Below are 13,024 nucleotides of genomic sequence, written 5' to 3' on the forward strand. Positions count from 1 at the left end.
ACAACATGGGAGCCACTTGGGAGCCAGGCCCAGCCAATCAGAATGAGTTTTTCCCCACAAAAGGGATTTATTACATTTACATTTACATTTAAGTCATTTAGCAGACGCTCTTATCCAGAGCGACTTACAAAATGGTGCATTCACCTTATGATATCCAGTGGAACAACCACTTTACAATAGTGCATCTAAATATTTTAAGGGGGGGGGGGGTTAGAAGGATTACTTTATCCTATCCTAGGTATTCCTTAAAGAGGTGGGGTTTCAGGTGTCTCCGGAAGGTGGTGATTGACTCCGCTGTCCTGGCGTCGTGAGGGAGCTTGTTCCACCATTGGGGTGCCAGAGCAGCGAACAGTTTTGACTGGGCTGAGCGGGAACTGTGCTTCATCAGAGGTAGGGGGGCCAGCAGGCCAGTGGTCGATGAACGCAGTGCCCTTGTTTGGGTGTAGGGCCTGATCAGAGCCTGAAGGTATGGAGGTGCCGTTCCCTTCACAGCTCCGTAGGCAATCACCATGGTCTTGTAGCGGATGCGAGCTTCAACTGGAAGCCAGTGGAGAGAGCGGAGGAGCGGGGTGACGTGAGAGAACTTGGGAAGGTTGAACACCAGACGGGCTGCGGCGTTCTGGATGAGTTGTAGGGGTTTAATGGCACAGGCAGGGAGACAGATATACTATATTAGAGACAGATATACTCCTCAGTTTCATTAGCTGTCTAGATGGCTGGTCTCAGACGATTCCGCAGGTGAAGAAGCCGGATGTGGAGGTCCTGGACTGGCGTGGTTACATGTGGTCTGTGGTTTTTAGTTCGGTTGGACATAGTGACAAATTCTATAAATCAACATTGGAGCGGCTTATGGTAGAGAAATTAACATTCAATTCTCTGGCAGCAGCTCTGGTCGACATTCCTGCAGTCAGCATGCCAATTGCACGCTCCCTCAAAACTTGAGACATCTGTGGCATTGTGCTGTGTGACAAAACTGCACATTTTAGAGTGGCCTTTTATTGTTCCCAGCACAATGTGCACCTGTGTAATGATCATGCTGTTTAATCAGCTTATCGATATGCCACACCTGTCAGGTGGATGGATTATGTTGGCAAAGGAGAAATGCTCACTAACAGGGATGTAAACAAATCTGTGCAAAGAAATTGAGCGAAATAAGCTTTTTGTGCACATGGAACATTTCTGAAATATTTTATTTCAGCTCATGAAACATGGGACCAACACTTTACATGTTGTGTTAAAATGTATGTTCCATTATAGATAGCAGATTAATAGAATTAAGTTAGAAGGGTGAACTATTCTGTCGTTCTGCCCCTGTGCAAGGCAGTTAACCCACTGTTCCCTGGGCGCCGATGATGTGTATGTCGATTAAGGCAGCCCCACCTCTCTGATTCAGAGAGGTTGGGTTAAATGCGGAAGACACATTTCAGTTGAATGCATTCAGTTGTACAACTGACTAAATATCCCCTCTTCCCTTTCCCTAATTTTGAAGGGACAGGAAGTGTTGGCTGGGCATTTGGCCAAGGAGAGACATTCCACATTTAACCCCACCCAATTGTGAAAATACGTTTTTTTTTGTTGGTTTATATGGGAAACATGAGACCAATAAAAAACAAGCCATTTTTCCATTTTTGTATGAGATAATTTTGGCAATCAATTTTAAATGAAAATATACATATCATTTTTGTTTGGCATATTTTATCATCTCAACCAATGTCATTTAGTATGCCATTATCGGATTTCCATATTTTTTTAAACACATATTCAAAGACCGTTAAAAACCAGGAAGTGAACGTGAGCAAAACCAAACCTCATTTACCCCCAAAAATGTTTTACCAATTGTGTATCAAATGGGAAATGACAACGTTTTAAAATGTTGTTGACCTCTAAAACTTCATCATTTCAGAATGATATAATTACTAATATGTTGTTGTTTTACAATTTGAGTAAATCTTGAAAAATATGCTCTACCAGGCAGTTGAGTTACCCATTAAAGGAATGCTATTAAGTCAAAGCTAGTGATAATGGACAATGGAGAAATATTGTTATGGGAATGTTTTATCTGTGCAAATACAAAAATCCTTTCAAATTGATATCAGTATTCCCTCTCTGGCTCTTATCTTCAATATGTTTCACAATATTATTCAGGACATGTAAATCTACTGGTAAACTAAGCATATAAACTGTAAATGCATTCATTTACATGCATTTGACAAACAAATGTATCATATTTTATTAATATTTGATATCAGTCCTCATTTAACTAGGCCTATCTTCCATTTTAAGTAAATGAAGCGATGTAAATTCATGTATAATTTTTTAGATGATTTAAGAAGTCTATGCAAATTCCAATGCAAAATGTGTTTACTCTAATTGGGCAGCTCAACCGGCTGGTTTAAGTAATGCAAACATTATTATTATTTTTTTTTTATACATATTTTTTGGGTGCCAGTTAAAGAGTTAATGACTGTTTTATTTGCATAATATAATTTTTCGATAAGTGCAGATGTTAATCTAAGTTTAATCAAATTTCATTAGGCCTATTCAAGGAAAATATGCTTTCATAAAGTACACTATAACAGTCACAGACAGAGAGATAACTTCTCCCCCCTCCTTCCCCTTCTCTCCACCAGACTAAGGAGATGCGGTGGCCTGGTGGGACATGGCAGGTGCCCCAGTCTATCTGCAGTCAGCCCTGTCAACCTGGGGAGAGGAAAAAAACAGTGAAGGGTGTCCCCTGCTGTTGGCACTGTGAGCGCTGTGATGGCTACCAGTACCAGGCCGACACCTACAGCTGTAAGTTGTGCCGCTTTGACCTGCGGCCCAACGAGAACCACACGGCCTGCGAGGCCATCCCAATCGTCAAGCTGGAGTGGAGCTCCCCCTGGGCTGTCATCCCAGTCCTCATCGCTGTGCTGGGCATCATGGCCACCATGTTTGTGGTGGCCACCTTCATCCGCTACAACGACACCCCCATTGTGAAGGCGTCAGGGCGCGAACTCAGCTATGTGCTGTTGACGGGCATCTTCCTGTGCTACGCCACCACTTTCCTCATGATCTCAGCGCCTGACGTTGGAATCTGTTCCCTCCGACGGATCTTCCTAGGTCTGGGAATGAGTATTAGCTATGCAGCGCTGCTCACCAAGACCAACCGTATCTATCGCATCTTTGAGCAGGGCAAGATGTCAGTGAGCGCCCCCAGGTTCATCTCCCCAGCCTCCCAGCTGGTTATCACCTTCAGCCTGATCTCAGTGCAGCTCCTGGGGGTGTGCATCTGGTTCGGTGTGGACCCATCTCAGGCTATCATCGACTACGAGGACCAGCGCACGTCCAACCCGGACATGTCCCGTGGCGTGCTCAAATGTGACATCTCAGACCTTTCACTGATCTGCCTGCTTGGCTTCAGCATGCTGCTCATGGTCACCTGTACAGTGTATGCCATCAAGACCCGGGGGGTGCCAGAGACCTTCAATGAGGCCAAGCCCATTGGCTTCACCATGTACACCACCTGTATCGTCTGGCTAGCCTTCATACCCATCTTCTTTGGGACTTCACACTCAACAGAAAAGGTGAATGTTTACTTTAACAATTTTACTCTTGGCAATGATGTTTTTAAATGCATTACCTATTAATTCATAATCATCCAATTTTAAATGTTTTGTTGTTGAACTTTACTTATATTATGATAGCAACATTTTTGTTTCATTATATATCTTCAAAATTGTTTAAAACAATCATTTATGAAATCATTTAGTTATCCTTGACAGCCATTACTCATACTATCCTGTTTTGAGGAATTTTCCAATGTTGGCCGATTGAACTAGCTTGTAAAACTAGTTTGTAAGTAGTGAGCACCACGATGACAAGCAAATTAAATTCACTCGTGTATGCCGAGGATTTGTCAAATCTGTCCAAGAGCAGATGCCATTGAAGCTAATCACAGAAAGGGGGAAAAAAAGCATGTGATCCTCCTAGAACAGAGCAAAACTGGTCTACAACCCCCGTGTCTCGATAAAGAATACACATTCATAGGTTTTGATATTATGCATAATGTGTACAATTTAATTTCGGTCTCCATTGGGTTCTAAAAATAAAGAGTCACACACTCTATATATAACTCCCAGTCATTTATTGGGTAAATCCACAACGTTTTGGCATCCCTGTGCCTTCTTCAGGGTCTGACCCTGAATGTATTTTTTTTATAGCTTATAGTTTATTCGCCGTTAGTCAGCACCTCTACAGTCATGGCCAAAAGTTTTGAGAATGACACAAATATTAATTTTCACAAAGTTTGCTGCTTCAGTGTCTTTAGATATTTTTGTCAGATGTTACTATGGAATACTGAAGTATAATTACAAGCATTTCATAAGTGTCAAAGGCTTTTATTGACAATTACATGAAGTTGATGCAAAGAGTCAATATTTGCAGTGTTGACACTTCTTTTCAAGACCTCTGCAATCCGCCCTGGCATGCTGTCATTTAGCTTCTGGGCCACATCCTGACAGATGGCAGCCCATTCTTGCATAATCAATGCTTGGAGTTTGTCAGAATTTGTGGGGTTTTGTTTGTCCAACCGCCTCTTGAGGATTGACCACAAGTTCTCAATGGGATTAAGATCTGGGGAGTTTCCTGGCCATGGACTCAAAATATCGATGTTTTGTTCCCCGAGCCACTTAGTTATCACTTTTGCCTTATGGTAAGGTGCTCCATCATGCTGGAAAAGGCATTGTTCGTCACCAAACTGTTCCTGGATGGTTGGGAGAAGTTGGTCTCGGAGGATGTGTTGGTACCATTCTTTATTCATGGCTGTGTTCTTAGGCAAAATTGTGAGTGAGCCCACTCCCTTAGCTGAGAAGCAACCCCACACATGAATGGTCTCAGGATGCTTTACTGTTGGCATGACGCAGGACTGATGGTAGCGCTCACCTTGTCTTCTCCGGACAAGCTTTTTTCCGGATGCACCAAACAATCGGAAAGGGAATTCATCAGAGAAAATGACTTTACCCCAGTCCTCAGCAGTCCAATCCCTGTACCTTTTGCAGAACATCAGTCTGTCCGTGATGTTTTTCCTGGAGAGAAGTGGCATCTTTGCTGCTCTTCTTGACACCAGCCATCCTCCAAAAGTCTTTGCCTCACTGTGCGTGCAGATGCACTCACACCTGCCTGCTGAGCAAGCTCTGTACTGGTGGTGCCCCGATCTCGCAGCTGAATCAACTTTAGGAGATGGTCCTGGCGCTTGCTGGACTTTCTTGGGCGAGCTGAAGCCTTCTTCACAACAATTTAACCACTCACCTTGAAGTTCTTGATGATCCAATAAATGGTTGATTTAGGTGCAATCTTACTGGCAGCAATACCCTTGCCTGTGAAGCCCTTTTTGTGCAAAGCAATGATGATGGCACGTGTTTCCTTGCAGGTAACCATGGTTGATAGAGGAAGAACAATGATTCCAAGCACCACCCTCCTTTTTCAGCTTCCAGACAGTTATTTGAACTCAATCAGCATGACAGAGTGATTTCCTGCCTTGTCCTCATCAACACCCACACCTGTGTTAACTTGTTATGGATAGGGGGCAGTATTTTCACGGCCGGATAAAAAACGTACCCGATTTAATCTGGTTATTACTCCTGCCCAGAAACTAGAATATGCATATAATTAGTAGCTTTGGATACAAAAACACTCCAAAGTTTCTAAAACTGTTTGAATGGTGTCTGTGAGTATAACAGAACTCAAATGGCAGGCCAAAACCTGAGAAGATTCTGTACAGGAAGTACCCTGTCTGACCATTTCTTGGCCTTCTTTGTCATCTCTATCCAAAACAGAGGATCTCTGCTGTAACGTGACACTTTCTAAGGCTCCCATAGGCTCTCAGAAGGCGCCAGAACGTTGAATGATGACTCTGCAGTTACTGGCTGAAAAACAGTAGTGCATTTGGATAGTGGTCGATCTGAGAACAATGAGACGGGTGCGCGCGTGCACGTGAAGAGTCCATTTTACTTTTTCAGTCTTTGAACGAAAACAACGACTCCCGGTCAGAATATTATCGCTATTTTACGCGAAAAATCGCATAAAAATTGATTTTAAACAGCGTTTGACATGCTTCGAAGTACGGTAATGGAATATTTTGAAATGTTTTGTCACGATACGTGTCCGCGCGTCACCCTTCGTTACCCTTCGGATAGTGTCTTGAACGCACGAACAAAACGCCGCTATTTGGATATAACTATGGATTATTTGGAACCAAACCAACATTTGTTGTTGAAGTAGAAGTCCTGGGAGTGCATTCTGACGAAGAACAGCAAAGGTAATCCAATTTTTCTTATAGTAAATCTGAGTTTGGTGAGTACCAAACTTGGTGGGTGTCAAATTAGCTAGCCCGTGATGGCGAGCTATCTACTCAGAATATTGCAAAATGTGCTTTCACCGAAAAGCTATTTTAAAATCGGACACCGCGATTGCATAAAGGAGTTCTGTATCTATAATTCTTTAACCTCTATGGGCTAGGTGGGACGCTAGCGTGCCACCCGTGGTGCACTCCATCAACAGCAGGTGCATTTCAAGAGCGGCAAATTTGAATCCAAATAAATGTCAAAATTCTAATTTTTCAAACATACAACTATTTTACACCCTTTGAAAGATAAACATCTCCTTAATTTAACCACGTTTTACGATTTCAAAAAGGTTTTACGGCGAAAGCATAAATTTAGAGTATGTTAGGACAGTACATTTACAAGAGTTGTGTGTAATGTTTTGTCAATTCAAAGACAGGGTCACCAAAACCATAAAACCAGCTAAAATGATGCACTAACCTTTTACAATCTCCATCAGATGACACTCCTAGGACATTATGTAAGACAATGCATGCATTTTTAGTTCTATCAAGTTCATATTTATATCCAAAAACAGCGTTTTACTATGGCATTGATGTTGAGGAAATCGTTTCCCTCCAATAACCGGCAGTCAAGTCAGCGTCACAAATTAAATAATTAAAATTAGAAAACATTGGTAAAATATTATATTGTCATTTAAAGAATTATAGATTTACATCTCTTGAACGCAATCAACTTGCCAGATTTAAAAATAACCTTACTGGGAAATCACACTTTGCAATAATCTGAGCACTGCGCCCAGAAAAATACGCGTTGCGATACAGACTAGACGTCATGTTGGGGAGATCTAAAATCGAAAATACTATGTAAATAATCCATTACCTTTGATTCTCTTCATCAGATGTCACTTCCAGGTATCACAGGTCCATAACGAATGTAGTTTTGTTCAAAAAAGCTCATCATTTATGTCCAAAAATCTCCGTCTTGTTAGCACATGATCTAAGCCAGCCGGACTTCTCGTCATGAACGAGGGGAAAAAATATATTTACGTTCGTTCAAACATGTCAAACGTTGTATAGCATAAATCATTAGGGCCTTTTTTAACCAGAACATGAATAATATTCAAGGTGGACGAATGCATACTCTTTTATAACGTATTGGAACGAGGGTACCCAACATGAACTCGCGCGCCAGGTGTCTAATGGGACATCATCGTTCCATGGCTCTTGTTCGGTCAGATCTCCCTCCAGAAGACTCAAAACACTTTGTAAAGGCTGGTGACATCTAGTGGAAGCAATAGGAAGTGCCAAAATATTCCTCAGCCCCTGTGTTTTTCAATGGGATAGGTTTAAAGGTAATACAACACATCAGGTATCCACTTCCTGTCAGAAAATGTCTCAGGGTTTTGCCTGCCAAATGAGTTCTGTTATACTCACAGACACCATTCAAACAGTCTTAGAAACTTTAGAGTGTTTTCTATCCATATATAATAAGTATATGCATATTCTAGTTACTGGGTAGGATGAGTAACCAGATTAAATCGGGTACATTTTTTTTATCCAGACGTGCAAATGCTGCCCCCTAGCCCTAACAGGTTAAATAATTGTTATGTTTTTTGTGAACGTTTATCGTGAGTAATTTAGTAAATTCACCGGAAGTGTTCGGTGGGAATGCTAGTTCTGAACGTCACATGCTAATGTAAAAAGCAGTTTTTTGATATAAATATGTACTTGATTGAACAAAACATGCATATATTGTATAACATAATGTCCTAGGAGTGTCATCTGATGAAGATCATCAAAGGTTAGTGCTGCATTTAGCTGTGGTTTTGGTTTTTGTGACATTATATGCTAGCTTGAAAAATGGATGTCTGATTATTTCTGGCTGGGTACTCTGCTGACATAATCTAATGTTCTGCTTTCGTTGTAAAGCCTTTTTGAAATCGGACAGTGTGGTTAGATAAAGGAGAGTCTTGTCTTTAAAATGGTGTAAAATAGTCATATGTTTGAAAAATTGAAGTTTTCGGATTTTCGAGGAGTTTGTATTTCGCGCCACGCCCTATCATTGGATATTGGAGTGGTGTTCCGCTAGCGGAACGTCTAGATGTAAGAGGTTAACGAGAGAATCACTGACATGATGTCAGCTGGTCCTTTTCTGGCAGGGCTGAAATGGAGTGGAAATATTTTTTGTGGATTCAGTTCATTTGCATGGCAAAGAAGAACTTTGCAGTTAACCTCTATGGGCTAGGTGGGACGCTTGCGTCCCACCTACTCAACAGCCAGTGTAATCCCGTGGCGCGTTATTCAAATACCTAAAAAATGCTAAAACTTCAATTTTTCAAACATATGACTATTTTACACCATTTTAAAGACAAGACTCTTTTTAATCTAACCACACTGTCCGATTTCAAAAAGGCTTTACAACGAAAGCAAAACATTAGATTATGTCAGCAGAGTACCCAGCCAGAAATAATCAGACACCCATTTTTCAAGCTAGCATATAATGTCACATAAACCCAAACCACAGCTAAATGCAGCACTAACCTTTGATGATCTTCATCAGATGACAACCCTAGGACATTATGTTATACAATACATGCATGTTTTGTTCAATCAAGTTCATATTTATATCAAAAACCAGCTTTTTACATTAGCATGTGACTAGCATGTGACTAGCATTCCCACCGAACACTGCCGGTGAATTTACTAAATTACTCACGATAAACGTTCACAAAAAGCATAACAATTATTTTAAGAATTATAGATACAGAACTCCTCTATGCACTCGATATGTCCGATTTTAAAATAGCTTTTCGGTGAAAGCACATTTTGCAATATTCTCAGTAGATAGCCCGGCATCACAGGGTTAGCTATTTAGACACCCAGCAAGTTTAGCACTCACCAAAGTCAGATTTACTATAAGAAAAATGTTATTACCTTTGCTGTCTTCGTCAGAATGCACTCCCAGACTTCTACTTCAATAACAAATGTTGGTTTGGTCCCAAATAATCCATTGTTATATCTAAATAGCGGCGTTTTGTTTGTGCGTTCAAGACACTATCCGAAAGGGTAAATAAGGGTGACGAGCATGGCGCAATTCGTGACAAAAAAATTATAAATATTCCATTACCGTACTTCGAAGCATGTCAACCGCTGTTTAAAATCAATTTTTATGCCATTTTTCTCATAAAAAAGCGATAATATTCCGACCGGGAATCTGCGTTTAGGTAAACAGACGAAAGAAAATAAAGCATGGGGTCGACTCGGGCACGCGCCTAAGCCCATAGTACTCTGATCGGCCACTTGCCAAACGCGATAGTGTGTTTCAGCCAGAGGCTGCCTCGATATCGTTCAGCTTTTTCCCGGGCTTTGAGAGCCTATGGGAGCCGTAGGAAGTGTCACGTTATAGCAAAGATCCTCAGACTTCAATAAAAAGAGCCAAGATAAACAACACCTTGTCAGACAGGCCACTTCCTGCATGGAATCTTCTCAGGTTTTGGCCTGCCATATGAGTTCTGTTATACTCACAGACACCATTCAAACAGTTTTAGAAACTTTAGGGTGTTTTCTATCCAAAGCCAATAATTATATGCATTTTCTAGTTACTGTGCAGGAGTAGTAACCAGATTAAATTGGGTACGTTTTTTATCCGGCCGTGTCAATACTGCCCCCTAGCCCTAACAGGTTAATTGCAATTCATCTGATCACTCTTTATAGCATTCTGAAGTATATGCAAACTGAGGCAGCAGACTTTGTGAAAATGTATATTTGTGTCATTCTCAACTTTTGGCCATGACTGTACATACAATAATTTTCTCTTGGTGTGTGCTAGCTCATATTTTTTATTCGGTCTCTGTTGGGTACCATAAATGTACTGTCTGTATTGAGGACTATCGCTGTAGGAAACAAAGCAGCCATTGAATGTCCCTACAGTAATAGTCCAATTACTGAGGTAAGCTGTTTAGGAAGGTCATTTGGCAATACAAAGCAAACCGTGGCCATCTTTACGATGGTGAGAGCTGCATGGTAATTGCTGTTATTTTCAAAGAAAAGCATACAATCATGTTAACATATACACCCCGGGGGGACAGTTTTGTCTGAGCATAAGACATGTGATTCATCAGAGGGAGACCTGCAGTCTTGTACACCCACAGAAGTTTGCACTGGCAGCATGTCTGTATTATATTGGCAGGTTGACATTTATTGTCATGAATATTGCCCTAGAGGCAGAACTGAGGGATATCCGCTAGATAGACCATCCGCAAAGTCAAAATTGGCTGTATTTTTTTTCTTTTTGGTCTTAATTTAAGGTTAGGCATTAGGTTAAGCAGTGTGGTTAGGGTTAGGTTTAAAATCTGATTTTGTGGCTGTGCCAGCTAGTGACCACTCAGCAGAGCTGCCTCCAGAACAAGATTCATGACGAATGCACATTTTTATTTATTTTTATTTGTTATCTTCTTTGGGATAGGGGGCAGTATTTTCACGGCCGGATAAAAAACGTACCCGATTTAATCTGGTTACTACTCCTGCCCAGAAACTAGAATATGCCTATAATTAGTAGATTTGGATAGACAATACTCTAAAGTTTCTAAAACTGTTTGAATGCTGTCTGTGAGTATAACAGAACTCATATGGCACGCCAAAACCTGAGAAGATTCCATGCAGGAAGTGCCCTGTCTGACAATTTGTTGTCCTTCTGTTACATCTCTATCAAAATTACAGCATCTGTGCTGTAACGTGACACTTTCTAAGGCTTCCATTGGCTCTCTAAAGCCGCCAGAAAGTGGAATGGGGTGTCTGCTGTCTCTGGGCAAAGTATAGGAGCAGAGTTTGTAAGTGGTCAGCCTGGGGACAGTGAGACTGGAGATGCGCGTCCACGAGAACTCGCCATGTTTTTCTTTCTCTCTTTGAATGAATACAACGTTGCCCGGTTGGAATATTATCACTATTTTACGAGAAAAATAGCATAAAAATTGATTTTAAACAGCGTTTGACATGCTTCGAAGTACGGTAATGGAATATTTTGAAATATTTTGTCACGAAATGCGCTCGCGCGTTACCCTTCGGATAGTGACCTGAACGCACGAACAAAACGGAGGTATTTGGTTATAACTATGGATTATTTGGAACCAAAACAACATTTGTTGTTGAAGTAGAAGTCCTGGGAGTGCATTCTGTCGAAGAACAGCAAAGGTAATCCAATTTTTCTAATAGTAATTCTGAGTTTAGGTGACCCCGAAGTTGGCGGATGTCAAAATAGCTAGCCGTGATGGTAGAGCTATGTACTCAGAATATTGCAAAATGTGCTTATATTGCAAAAGCTTATATTGCAAATATTGCAAAAGCTATTTTAAAATCGGACATAGCGATTACATAAAGGAGTTCTGTATCTATAATTCTTAAAATAATTGTTATGTATTTTGTGAACGTTTATCATGAGTAATTTAGTAAATTCACCAGAAGTTTTCGGTGGGTATGCTAGTTCTGAACATCACATGCTAATGTAAAAAGCTGTTTTTTGATATAAATATGAACTTGATTGAACAAAACATGCATGTATTGTATAACATAATGTCCTAGGAGTGTCATCTGATGAATATCATCAAAGGTTAGTGCTGCATTTAGCTGTGGTTTGGGTTTATGTGACATATATGCTTGCTTGGAAAATGGCTGTGTAATTATTTGTGTCTATGTACTCTCCTAACATAATCTAATGTTTTTCTTTCGCTGTAAAGCCTTTTTGAAATCGGACAATGTGGTTAGATTAACGAGAGTCTTATCTTTAAAATGGTGTAAAATAGTTGATTGTTTGAGAAAATTGAATTTTGCTATTTTAGTTGGTTTTGTATTTCGCGCCGTGCGATGCCATTGGCTGTTGGCTAGGGGTTCCGCAGGCGGAACGGGGTTCCACCTAGTCAACAGCCAGTGGAATCGCGTGGCGCGAAATACAAATACCTCATAAATGCTATAACCTCAATTTCTCAAACATATGACTATTTTACACCATTTTAAAGACAAGACTCTCATTAATCTAACCACATTGTCTGATTTCAAAAAGGCTTTACAGCGAAAGAAAAACATTAGATTATGTCAGGAGAGTACCCTGCCAAAAATAATCACACAGCCATTTTCAAAGCAAGCATATATGTCACAAAAACCAAAACCACAGCTAAATGCAGCACTAACCTTTGATGATCTTCATCAGATGACACTCCTAGGACATTATGTTATACAATACATGCATGTTTTGTTCAATCAAGTTCATATTTATATCAAAAACCAGCTGTTTACATTAGCATGTGATGTTCAGAACTAGCATACCCGCCGCAAACTTCCGGTGAATTTACTAAATTACTCACGATTAACGTTCACAAAATACATAACAATTATTTTAAGAATGATAGATACAGAACTCCTTTATGCAATCGCGGTGTCAGATTTTAAAATAGCTTTTCAGCGAAAGCACATTTTGCAATATTCTGAGTAGATAGCCCGGCCATCACGGCTAGCTAATTTGACATCCACCAAGTTTGGCCCTATCCAAACTTAGATTTACTATAAGAAAAATTGGATTACCTTTGCTGTTCTTCGTCAGAATGCACTCCCAGGACTTCTTCTTCAACAATAAAGGTTGTTTTGGTTCCAAATAATCCATAGTTATGTTCAAATAGCTCCGTTTTGTTTGTGCGTTCAGGTCAGTAT

General features: G+C 40.5%; 1 protein-coding gene across 1 annotated transcript in view; it reads left to right on the forward strand.

Annotated features, from left to right (window-relative positions):
* LOC106567287 (metabotropic glutamate receptor 4) overlaps positions 1–13,024 on the forward strand; it is a 254,325-nt gene that overhangs the window by 232,016 nt on the left and 9,285 nt on the right. The window contains exon 8 of the mRNA XM_045693162.2: positions 2,631–3,566. Within this exon, the coding sequence (XP_045549118.1) occupies positions 2,631–3,566 (936 nt within the window). The remainder of the gene's footprint in view (positions 1–2,630; positions 3,567–13,024) is intronic.

This window comes from Salmo salar, chromosome 13, assembly GCF_965601325.2.
Source record: "Salmo salar chromosome 13, fSalSal1, whole genome shotgun sequence".
Taxonomy (NCBI): Eukaryota; Metazoa; Chordata; class Actinopteri; order Salmoniformes; family Salmonidae; genus Salmo; species Salmo salar.